Source organism: Heteronotia binoei, chromosome 20, assembly GCF_032191835.1.
Source record: "Heteronotia binoei isolate CCM8104 ecotype False Entrance Well chromosome 20, APGP_CSIRO_Hbin_v1, whole genome shotgun sequence".
Lineage (NCBI taxonomy): Eukaryota > Metazoa > Chordata > Lepidosauria > Squamata > Gekkonidae > Heteronotia > Heteronotia binoei.
The window spans coordinates 14,028,704-14,041,466 of NC_083242.1; the positions used below are offsets into that span (position 1 = coordinate 14,028,704).

At 46.9% G+C, this 12,763-nt stretch overlaps 1 protein-coding gene across 1 annotated transcript; it reads left to right on the forward strand.

Annotated features, from left to right (window-relative positions):
• The first annotated feature begins 1,129 nt into the window (after positions 1 to 1,129).
• Positions 1,130 to 2,229, forward strand: NHLRC4 (NHL repeat containing 4). Its single transcript, XM_060261028.1, has one exon. It carries the CDS (start codon positions 1,144 to 1,146, stop codon positions 2,227 to 2,229), a length of 1,086 nt encoding a protein of 361 aa, XP_060117011.1. The 5' UTR covers positions 1,130 to 1,143.
• Positions 2,230 to 12,763: the final 10,534 nt, after the last annotated feature.

The following is a 12,763-nucleotide window of genomic DNA, read 5'->3' on the forward strand; positions in this document are numbered from 1 at the left end:
TGTATATATTGAAGGAGTGAGCCAGGTTCTTTTCCTAAAAGCATATGCAAAGCCTTCCATTTCATTGCTGGCCAAAACACTCTCCCTACATACTGGATACAAGCACTGAGGCTTCATGAAGGAACCACCTTAAGAATACAAATAACAGAACTCCGATAAAGGTTGTTATTGGACTAATATGGTGCATTTGGGGGACCCAGGGGATTGGCAACCTTACTTTAAGGTGCTCCTAAACTCTTGCTCTTTTCTATTGCTACAGAGACAGCCCCTTGCGCAAAGTGGTAAAGCTGCAGTACTTAGGGTTGCCAAATCCAATTCAAGAAATAACTGGGGACTTTGGGGGTGGAGCCAGGAGACATTAGGGGCAAAGCCAAGATCAAGGCTGTGACAAGCATAATGGAACTCCAAAGGGAGTTCTGGCCGTCACATTTAAAGGGACCGCACACCTTTTCAATGCCTTCCTTCCATAAGAAATAATGAAGGATGGGGCACCTTCTTTTGGGGCTCATAGAATTGGACCTCCTGGTCCAATCTTTTTGAAACTTGGGGGATATTTTGGGGAGAGGCACTAGATGCTATACTGAAAATTTGGTGCCTCTACCCCAAAAAACAGCCCCCCCAGAGCCCCAGATACCCACAGATCAATTCTCCATGATTTCCTATGGGAATAAATCTCCATAGGGAATAATAGAGTTCCCAGCAGACATTTCCCTCCCCTCCCCCGCTTTCTGACGACCCTGAAGCGGGGGGAGGGTATCCAAACCGGGAGATCCCCTGCCCCCACATGGGGATTGGCAACCCTAGCAGTACTGCAGTCTGAACACTTTGCTCACGACCTAGTTAGATCCCAGCGGAAGCTGGTTTCAGGTAGCCGGCTCAGGTTGACTCAGCCTTCCATCTTTCCGAGGTTGGTAAAATGAGTCTCCAGCTTGCTGGGGGGAAAGTGTAGATGACTGGGGAAGGCAATGGCAAACCACCCCGTAAAAAGTCTGCCATGAAAGCAACGTCACCCCAGAGTCGGAAACGACTGGTGCTTGCACACTTTTTTTTTTTTATTGCTACAGATGAATTAACACAGCGACCCATTTAAACCTACAATTATTTAACTTCCTGTGACGATATCTTTGAAACAGAGAGGAAGAAATGGATTACACCTTGGAGGACACGCAACGCAAGGAGAAGCTCCTGAGAACGGTTTACGCCCTCCAAGTGAAGTCTGATGCCACTTTTCAGAAGGCCAGCCCACTACTGAACAACCACCGTGGCATGGGGCTGGTGACAGAGCGTCAAGTTCATGAGCTGGCCGAGAAAGCCAAGGTCATTTGCCATGACCTGGACAATATCCGAAACCACCTCTTCTACCGGCAGGACGACCTGGTCCAACAGATCCCAAACCCCAGCGGCAGGCACTACAGGGGTGTCAGCGGAATCCATTGCGCATTGGACGGATCTATTTACGTGACCTGCGAGGGCGCCCCCAGGGTCCACGTCTTCAATCGCTCAGGCCAAGTAGTTCAGTCTCTGCCTTGCGTGGAAGGGAAGAAGAAGACCTTTCTGCCCGAGGACGTGACCCTCACCAGGGCGGGGATGGCGGCCGTCACTGACATGGTGAATGGGACCGTCCGCGTTTTCAACCATCACTCCAAGTTCTCCAAGGGTGAATGGGTCAAAATCGGCCAGTTTTCTTCCCCCCGGGGAATCGGAGTGGACGCTTCCGGCAAGTTACTGGTGACAGACTACACCGAAGGCAAAGTCCATAGCTTTGCTTTGGACCACGCTTTCAAGGTGCAGAGCCCTCACTCTGTATCCGACCTGTGCGGGCCCCGTTATGTGTGCACGGCCCCGGAAGGGGGGATTGTGGTGAGCGAAGAGTGTGGCGACGTCAAACTGTTCAGCCATAGCCACAAACTCCTCTTTTCCATCGGGGACAAATTCAGCCATACCTTTGGCAATCCGGCAGGAGTGTGTGCCGACAGAGAGGGCAACGTCATTGTGGCTGACGAACAACGCCGGAAAATCCACTTGTTCCCCCGAAGCGGATCTCCTATTTGCTTGGTGTCGAAAGGTCTTCAGAGGCCGACGGGAATAGCTTGTTCCACGCAGGGGTTGTTGTATGTCGCTGACTCTGGAGACGATAATATCAAAGTCTTTAAGTACCGGGTGAGACCCCCTTTCAATGCAGACATTCTTTCTGCATCCACAGAAGGCCCAAACCTAACTCCCAGATAAAGAGCAGAATAAGATTCTCTATCATCTCACAGTAGGGTTGAATTTACCTTCCAGAGGGGCTTTTTTTTTTTTTGTAGCAGGAACTCCTTTGCATATGAGGCCACACACCCCTGATGTCGCCAATCCTCCAAGAGCTTGCAGTAGGCCCTGTACTAAGAGCTCTGTAAGCTCTTGAGGGATTGGCTACATCAGGAGTGTGTGGCTTAATATGCAAAGGAGTTCCTGCTACACAAAAATGCCTGCCTTTCAGTCTTTTATATGAATGAAGTCGGAGGCCAGTAGCACCTTTAAGACCAACAAAGTTTTATTCTGGCTATAAGCTTTCGGGCATGTACAAGCACACAAAAGCTTAGACCCAGATAGGCTTGCAAGGCCTGTGTTGGAAAATCAGTGTTTTCAAGAGATGAGAGTAATAAAAAGTGTGTAATGAACTCCAGTTGCCTTGCTTTATACTTATATAACTTTTCTTGTGCTTAATGTATAACTTTTCTCGTTCGTTTCCTTTAAAATACTCAAATCTGGTGGTTAAAAATAAATAAGTAAATAAACAAAACAACCCAGGTCTGCATTTTCCACACTAGAGTCTCAGATATTGCTGAAAGCACCCTCTGAAGGCCAGCCTTTAAAAACATATGCCGCGTGTTCCACCACAGGTATGTATATAAGTTTATTTTTGTTTATATTCCACCTTCCTTCCATCATGTACCTCAGGGTGATTTCCGTACCAGACACTGATCTAGAAAAAACTCAGTAGGAATCATTTGCATATCAGGCCACACCCTCTGATGTCACCATTGTATTACACAAGACTTTTTTGTAGAAAAAGATCAGCAGGAACATATTTGCATATTAGGCCACACACCCTGATGCCAAGCCAGCCAGAACTGCATTCTTGTGCATTCCAGCTCAACCCCCTCCCACCTGCTTTTGTCAGCCATATTTGCCCCTGTCTGTATGAAGATCAATATGTATCTGCACAATAGGGGCATACAAACCTAGGCTTCTGCAAACCCAAGGAAACCCAGATCACTGACCTACAATATGGATAGCAACAGGACTTTTTTTGTAGAAAAAGCCCAGCAGGAACTTATTTGCATATTAGGCCACACCCCCTGGAAGCCAGGCGGAACTGCGTTCCTGCTCCAAAAAAGGCCTACATAGCAATATTTTGCACCAGAAAGATGGCAAGGTGGCAAACTGATCTGCTTACATATGAACATATGAAGCTGTCTTATACTGAATCAAACCCTCGGTCCATCAAAGTCAGTATTGTCTACTCAGACTGGCAGCAGCTCTCCCGGGTCTCAAGCTGAGGTTTTTCACACCTATTTGCCTGGACCCCTTTTTTAGTTGGAGATGCCAGGGATTGAACCTGGGACCTTCCGCTTACCAAGCAGATGCTCTACCACTGAGCCGCCATCCCTCCCCTACTTTGCATCTGACTGCTTAACAAAAGTCATGCAACATAGGATGGCCTAAGGGCCGCTCTGTAACGCTATCAGCTTTCTACAGAAGTGTGCAGTTGAAAGAGACCACAATTCTGGGAACTGTGGGGGGAGATCCAGCCAGACTTCATACAGAAAGCTTATCTGGAAGAGGTGGGCTTGGTGTTAGAGTAGAAAAGTGTGCCCCACCCAAGGGTGAGCAACTGCTTTTTTGTTGGTTTGTTTTTGGTAAGGGAAATAGTATTGTGGGCAGCTGATGAGAGCACTTTTTGCTGTTTTGGAGGCCTGCCCTTGTATTTTCCCAACCGACTACTTTTGGCCACAGCTTCATCCCAGGACAACACACGCTCAGGTGAGTATGAGATAGAGCTGCTAATTTCCAAGACAGGTAGGGCTTGGAGATCTCCTGGTAATTCAGCTGATCTCCAGAGATCAGTTCCCCTAGAGAAAATGGCTGCTTTGAAGGGTGGACCCTATGGCACTCTGCCCCAGGGAAGCTCCTCCCCTCCCCAAACACTGCCCTCCTCAGCTTCCAGCCCCCAAATCTCCAGGTATTTTCCAACCCAAACAGGCAACCCTAAGAAAAACCTTATTTTTCTCTCCTGATGTACCTATTAATGGTCTGGACTCCGGAGTATACTGGATTAATACCTAAAAACTAGTGTATTGGGGGCATCATTTACTGTCTAGTATGGATGCCCATCTCCAGGTAGGACTTGGAGAAGATCCCCCAGAATTACAGACTACAGAGATCAGTTCCTCCTGGAGAAAATGGATGTTTTAGAGGGTAGATTCTCTGGCATTGTACCCCACTGAGGTACACTGGCTTCTCCAGACTCCATCCCAAATTGCCAGGAGTTTCCCAACCTGGATCTGGCAACCCTATACCCCACCCTGTTCCCCATCAGAGACTAGAGAAATGTCTATAGGTGTTGGGGGGGTATAAATTTCTGGTTGTTATCTAACATTTCTTGGGACAAAGCTGAAATATATGCAATTCAAACCATATTTACCTGGGAGTAACCACTGTTACTCAGCAGCCCTGTGGCGCAGAGTGGTAAAGCTGCAGTACTGCAGTCTGAACTCTGCTCACGACCTGAATTCAATCCTGGCAGAAGCTGGGTTTCAGGTAGCCGGTTCAAGGTTGACTCAGCCTTCCATCCTTCCGAGGTCGGTCAAATGAGTCCCCAGCTTGCTGGGGGGGGGGAAGTGTAGATGACTGGGGAAGGCAATGGCAAACCACCCTGTAAAAATAGAACAAAGCAGTAGACAACTTGTCTACTGCTTTGTTCTATTGCTTCAGACCAGCACGGCTGCCCACTTGGATCTATCACCCTGTAAAAAGTCTGCTGTGAAAACGTCGTGATGTGACGTCACTCCAGAGTCGGAAACGACTGGTGCTTGCACAGGGGACTTTACCTTTTTAACCACTGTTTAGGTTGCCAAGTCCAATTCAAGAAATATCTGGGGACTTCGGGGGTGGAGCCAGGAGACATTGGGGTGGAGCCAGGAGCAAGGTTGTGACAAGCATCATTGAACTCCAAAGGGAGTTCTGACCATCCCATTTAAAGGTACTGCATACCTTTTAAATGCCTTCCCTCCATTGGAAATAATGAAGGATAGAGGCACCTTCTTTGGGTGCTCATAGAACCAGACCCCCTGGTTTGACCTTTTTGAAACTTGGAAGTTGTTTTGAGGAGAGGCATTGGATGCTATGCTGAAAACTTGGTGCCTGTACCTCAAAATACACGCCCCCCCCCTCCAGAGCCTCAGATAACCACAGATCAATTCACCATTATACCCTATGGGAATCAGTCTCCATAGGGAATAATGGAGAGCCCAGCAGACATTTCCCTCCCCTCCATTTTTTGATGACCGCACCTGGGGATTGGCAACTCTAGCACCGTTGAACACAATGGGACTTTAACATGAATTATAATCTCTGTTTCAAGAGCCATGAGAAAGTGTTAGTTTAAAAGGGTTAGTTCCTTTTTTTTTTTAAGTCTTTTTCAACAGTTGAAAACACTGAAAGGCCCAGGGGAAAATGTTACCTAAAATGTTCTGCTACGGATAAGACCATAAAAGCTATTTTCAGTTATATGAGTTACTGCGATGGGTGTGGGTGTGAATGTTGCCATTTGTATTTCAGATCAGTAAAGGATTTGGGGAGATTGTTGATATTGAAGTTATGTAAATTGATTGAAAAAGTTGTGTAATATTTGTGATACATGTAAGTATCTTGATAATGTGCAATGGTATGTTTTCTTTGCAACTGTGCAAGCTTGTGGTTTTCTTTAATTTTAAATAGCGCTTTCCTGTGTCTGTGGTTTGTTTTCTGTGTGTTTAAACATGTCTGTTTGGAGAAGCTATTTTCATTGGATAAGATATAGGGCCATTTCTATCAAAAGATTCCTACCCCAGTAGGAAAAACATCACCAAAAGCTATCTATCTCCAGTCCCAGATCCCTTTATTATTATAAAACAGGAGTCCAAATAGTGATACTTTAAAGATTAACATTTATTCCAGCATATGATTTCTTGAGTCAGAGCTCACCCACGAAAGCTTATGCTAGAATAAATTGCATTGCTCTTTAAGGTGTTGCTGGATTTCTGTTTTATATTGCTGTGACAGACTTAAAAATGCGCTGATAGAGCGCAACGGAACTGCAAGTTCACAGGTAGGAGGTGCGCACGGAACGGTATTGGGAACGGACAACGAGGGACATCTATTGAGGGACGGGCCGCGTCTCCTAGCAACCGCCCACTAACACCCGGAAGTGATTTGAATATCTATGGAAGCGGGTTTTTCTCTCCTTTTCTTTTCTCTTTCTTTTTGTGCGGGTTAGAGGAGCCTGCTGGAAGAAAGAGGACGTAAGTACTGAAGGGTGAAGGAGAGTCTTCCCCTGGAGGCAAGAAAGAAAGGGTGCAAGTATGCTGTGCAGGGGAGGGTTTGGGTTTGCTAACTTGTAGATCGGGGTGGCCAAACTTTAGCTCGGGAGCCACATGTGGCTCTTTCACACGTATTGTGTGGCTCTCGAAGACCCCACCGCTCTGTCAGCCAGGTTGGAGAAGTCATTTCTCTCTTTAAATCGCTTCTCCAAGCCAGCTGGCAGCTTGGAGAATGCATTTAAAGTTAAAGTTGCTTTCTTTCCACCTCTCCTTTCCTCCCCCTCACTATTTATCTTCCTTCCTTTCTTTCGGCTCTCAAACATCTCATGTTTATTCTATGTGGCTTTTATGTAATACAAGTTTGGCCACCCCTGTTGTAGATGGACTTTTAACAACCACAAGATGTGGACCAATTAGCAGATGGCAGCGTTACTTGGTTCGCATGCACATTGCTGCTCGTCATGCAGATAGCAAACAAGCAGTGTAGAGGTCATGTTTCTCCAGGTCATTTGGCGTTCCTAATTTGGACATGAAATGGTGAATGGTGGAGGGCATGCTGCAGTGTATTTTTTGCACAGGCTATTGTGGCATTGTGATATACTGGGTAGACTGTTGGGTTAGGACTGGGGAGAACTGGGCTGAAATCCGTGTTTTTCCTGTGAAGTTTGCTACGTGTCCTTGGGCCAGCCTCTCTCTCCCTCTCTGTTTCTGTCTCTGCCTAACCTACCTTTTCAGGTTGTTGTGGGGACAAAATAGAGGAAGGGAGAATGCTTGCACTTCATGGGTTATCTTGGGGCTGTCATGTGAGTACCAAGTGGGACAAAGGAGCATGATGGCTATTGCTCTGGGCTGCTTGAATAACAGGTGGGATAAAAAATTTCTTAAATAGAGATAGTGATTGGCATAAGATCGCCCCATAAGGCCTTGCGGCTAAGGAGAAACCAGGGTTTCCCCGCTGTAAGGTCCTGCCCGCTAACCACTCCTGACACTTGCTTTCATCTAGTCTACAGTGAGCAACTGTTCTTCCATTGCATTTTTTCAAGCTTGTTATTAAAGCACATGAATCACTTTTAGATGCTCCCAGATTTCACAGAGTGGTTACACAGCGTAGTGCTGGGAGACCTGGGATCATATCCCCAATCTGCCAGAAAACTTATCTGTGATCTACCTCTCAGGGTTGTTGTCTGGGTAATATGGCAGTGTGTTCCATTCTGAGTTCCTTGGAAGAAGGGTGGGATAAAAACGTATAAGATAAAACATATGTTATAGATGGAGGCTCTGGAGTTAACAGATGCCTGGACAGACCGTTAGATCCTCCCAACAACGTTTGCTTTCTCTCCTCTCTCCTTAAAAAAAAAAGAGAGAGACCTCCAACACCAGGGAAAAAATTGTTTTTGTGGCACCTTGTCCCTGTGGAATGGTCTGCCAGTTGAGGGAAGGACTGCTTCTTCCCATGATGACGTATCTCCAGGGCCCAAACTGCATATTATGGAAAAATGTATAGCACGTATCTCTAGTTGTTTCACTGGCACCACTCAGTTAATTAAACTTGATGGAGTGATTTGCTGCCACTGTGCAGTGTTTTTCAGCCTCTCCTCCACTTCATTAGCTTTTTGCTTGTATGCTTTGAGGCATTATGTATCTTTAGTTAAAGTGCAAGGCGTGAACCTTGGGATATTTTTATTTATATATCTGTAAAGTGTGAGGCCTTGACATGGATGGCCCAGGCTAGCCCAGTCACACCAGATCTTGGAAGCTAAGCAGGGTCAGGGAATGCTCTGTATTCTTGATGCTGGGGAGGGCAACAGTGGGAGGGCTTCTAATGTCCTGGCCCCACTGATGGACCTCCTGATGGCTCCTGGTTTTCTGGCCACTGTGTGACACAGAGCGTTGGACTGGATGGGCCATTGGCCTGATCCAACATGGCTTCTCTTATGTTCTTTTGGTAATACTTGGATGGGAGACCACCAAGGAAGTCCATGGTTGCTATGCAGTGGCAGGCAATGGCATACCACCTCTGAATGTCTCTCCACTTCTCCGCATGCACCTGTTGATGTGACCGTGAGACAGTCACAAGTTCTCCCGGCGCTGTTCCTCTCAAGAGCAGTTTCGGTCAGAGCTCTCTCAGCTCCACCTACCTCACAGGCTGTGTGGAGGGAAAGGGAAAGGAGATTGTAAACTGTTCTAAGACTCCTTTGGGTAGTGAAGAGCAGGATATAAATCCAATCTTTTCTTCTTCTACTACTACTACTATAGTCCTGTTCCCTTTATAAAAACACCTTTTGATCCATTCTGTTTTACTATGTATATTTATACCATATTTATTCTTTATGAATTTTGCATTAGATACAGAAGGAGAAGGTAAATTAAAGCACATAAGGCTGCTTTCACAGAATAGGACCTCTTTTTAGGCCAAAAATAGGCACGAGTTTTTAGGGAAGTTGGAGGAAGCATGTTTGTTTGTTTTGGGGTAAACATGCCTTTTGCTTGTCCTACTGCTATCTCTGGTCAAACAAGTTTCTCAGGGAGTTCTTTTAAAGCACTGCAAAAGCCTGTGGGCAGAGCTGGCCAGGTCTCTATTAAAGGTAAAGGTAGTCTCCTGTGCAAGCATGGAGTTGTTGCCAACCCATCGGATGACATCACATCACGATGTTTTCATGGCATACTTTTTACGGGGTGCTTTGCTATTGCCTTCCCCAGTGATCTAAACTTTACCCCCAGCAAGCTGGGTCATTTTACCGACCTCAGAAGGATGGAAGGCTGAGTCAACCTTGAGCCGGCTATCTGAACCCAGCTTCTGCCGGGATCGAACTCACGTCATGAGCAGAGCTTGGACTTCAGTACTGCAGCTTACCACCCTGCGCCACGGGGCTCCTATGTCTCTGTTACACCACATTAAACTTTCACAGAAATATGTCTGGTCTGCTACCAGACGGATAACCAAGGCTTGGATAGATCCAGGTGGGCAGCCGTGTTGATCTAAAGCAGTAGAACAAATTTGGTGTCCGATGGCACCTTTAAGACAGACAGAAGTTTATTCGAGATATGAGCTTTTGTGTGCAGGCACGCTTCCTCAGATACAGCCTGCACACGAAAGCTCATACCTCGAATAAACTTTTGTCGGTCTTAAAGAGGCCACTGGACCCAAACCTTGGATAGCCTGTGATGCTAACTTGAAGGGCAGATCTGGACTTCCTCCATCACTTCCTTTGCTTCCATGTGCTGCTGTGCCATTGATTCATCTGACCTTGCTCACATTCTTGTTTCTCTGGTGATTCTCTAAATCTGTATTTGTTTCATCCCATCTTTTTGCTTTGTACCTGGCATCCTTTTGTAATGACTGGACATTCTAAGGGCAAACCCATGTTTTATAGGCAAAGGGGTGTAAGCCATTTAATATTTTTAGACCTTTATATCCTGCCTTTCTCTGCGGTGGGGATGCACAGCATTTGACAATGTTGTTCTTCCCTCCTCCATTTTTATCTTCACAACAGCAACCCTGAAAGGTAGGTTAGGCTGTGAGTTGTGTGACTGGCCCAAGGTTGGTCCACCGAGCTTCCAGGGCCAAGTGGGGATTTGAACCTGTATTTCCCAGATTCTGTTCTGACATGCTAACCACAGCCTCACCCTGGTGCGCAAACGTAGCTCTTTCTGGTGGTTCCAGACGAGAGCCAGTTTGGTGTAGTGGTTAAGTGCGCAGACTCTTATCTGGGAGAACTGGGTTTGATTCCCCACTCCTCCACTTGCAGCTGCTGGAATGGCCTTGGGTCAGCCATAGCTCTGGCAGAGCTGTCCTTGAAAGGGCAGCTGCTGTGAGAGCCCTCTCCAGCCCCACCCACCTCACAGGGTGTCTGTTGTGGGGGACGAAGATAAAGGAGTTTGTAAGCCACTCTGATTCAGAGAGAAGGGAGGGGTATAAATCTACAGTCTTCTTCTACGGTCTTTAACTGTAAGACATTTGCCAAGCGAGGTGCATAGTGCTTCCCCTGATATTTAATTGTTTCCCGTCTGCCCTAGTTGAGCTCATCAATTGCTGTTAAGATTCAAACATGCGTGCATGCAGAAAAAGCAGAGAATCCGCCCATATCCCTTTCTCCTAAGTCTTGCCTGCCTGTTTTCTTTTACAGACCCCCCCACCCCCACCCCGACAATTGTTAATTTGCCAAAGCAACATGTGCTTCCTCCCTGGGAACCAGCTTTTTGGAAAGCTCTGGTTTGTCCTTCCAGCCAAAGGAGGGGGGGAAGGGATGCTGCTATTTCAGAGGCCGCTGAACACTGTCTGTTGTGTACGCGGACTACGTCTGTTGCATATGAGACCATGTCTGCTAAGGCTTGCGAAATTGTTGGGGGGGTGGGGATGTTGTGTATGCGGACTCAAGCGAAGACTGAATAGGGTGTTCCTGCCGGGCTCATTGGAGCCATACGGACTGAGCTTGGGGACTTGGGAACAATGGGCAGCAGGATCCAAATCCCTGCTGCCCTGCACCAATCACGGGCCCCCTGCTGGTTTGAATGATCCAATAACGTGCTTGTGCGGGAACCCTGAGTTGTATATAGTTGGCCCCATTGGCCCGGTTCCTCAGTCTTTGAGTGCAGCCTACCTTCTGCTGTACCTAATAAAGAGCTGATGTTCACTACCACCTCGCCTCTTCCTTGCATTGAACCCACTATATCAGGGGTGTCAAACATCTGGCCTGTGGGCTGAATCAGGCCCCCGAGCAACTGGCTGTCATCTGCTTCCTTCTCCCTCTCTTGCTATCTTCTATGTAACAGCTTGCTCAATCGCATAGAAATTACAGAGCGAAACCTCTATTTTCTCCATTGGCTGAGACTCCTCCCTTGTAGAGGAAGGTGGGAAAGGAAGAGCTTGCTTTGCCTGGCTATCATAATTGCACAGCAGAGCTACTGAGCCAAGCCTCTCTTCCTTCTCTTGGCTGAGTCTCCTCCCCCTCCTGGTCCCCTGGGGAAGGAGGGAAGGGAGGAAGGAAAAAGCCAGAGCTTCATATGAACATATGAAGCTGCCTTATACTGAATCAGACCCTGGGTCCATCAATGTCAGTATTGTCTACTCAGACTGGCAGCGGCTCTCCAGGGTCTCAAGCTGAGGTTTTTCACACCTATTTGGCTGGACCCTTTTTTGGAGATGCCAGGGATTGAACCTGGGACCTTCTGCTTCCCAAGCAGTTGCTCTACCACTGAGCCACCATCCCATCCCCACCATCACCATCTTCCTTTGCCCAGTTCCCTATATCTCGTGGGAGAAATACAAAGGAAGCACCTTTAAGAGTGCTAATGTTTTAAGCATATTTTAAGATATTTTTTAAAAAAATCAAATTCTGTTTGTCTGTGTCCTTTAAAAAGTTTATATCTCTGCTACCTAATCTTAAATAGGTATACACAAGGTCTCATTTATGTCAGATTCGACCCTCCTACCAAATGAGTTCCACACCCCTGCAGTTTATTATGCTGTCCATGGGGAGGGGGCAGCTTTCACTCTATAAAAGGCTCCTTTCCCTTTCCGAGAGCCTTCTCTGCCCCAGCTGCACGTTCAAGTTGTGTGACCCAATTGCTGGCCTAAAAAAAGGCCTAGATGGGCACACATCTGCTTCTGTCGAGCGTCCTTCAACAGTCGCAAAATGAAAAAAGGCTGGAGAGGAGATAGATCCAAGCAGGCAGCCGTGTGGGTCTGAAGCAGCAGAACAAAGTAGGAGTCCAGTTGCACCTTTAGGACCAACAAAGTTTTATTCAGAATGTAAGCTTTCGTGTGCATGTCTACTCCTTCAGATGAGGGGATGGGGTACAGCAGGCTGAAATACATATAGCTGGTGGGATTAAGAGTGGTAAAGCTGCAGTACTGCAGTCCTAAACTCTGCTCACAACCTGAGTTCAATCCCGGTGGAAGCTGGGTTCAGGTAGCCAGCTCCAGGTTGACTCAGCCTTCCATCCTTCTGAGGTCGGTAAAATGAGTCCCCAGCTTGCTGGGGAGAAAGTGTAGATGTCTGGGGAAGGCAATGGCAAACCACCCTGTAAAAAGTCTGCCGTGAAAACGTTGTGAAAGCAACATCACCCGAGAGTCAGAAACGACTGGTGCTTGCACAGGGGACTACCTTTACCTTTTTTTATTATTATTAAAGAGTGTAAACTGTTAAAAAAAAAACCCAGTGTGATAAATTGGAAGGCCATTTGGTCTGGATAGCAAT

Coding starts and splice junctions, on each gene's coding strand:
- NHLRC4 (XM_060261028.1), top strand. CDS start 1,144: ATGGATTACACCTTGGAGGACACGCAACGCAAGGAGAAGCTCCTGAGA.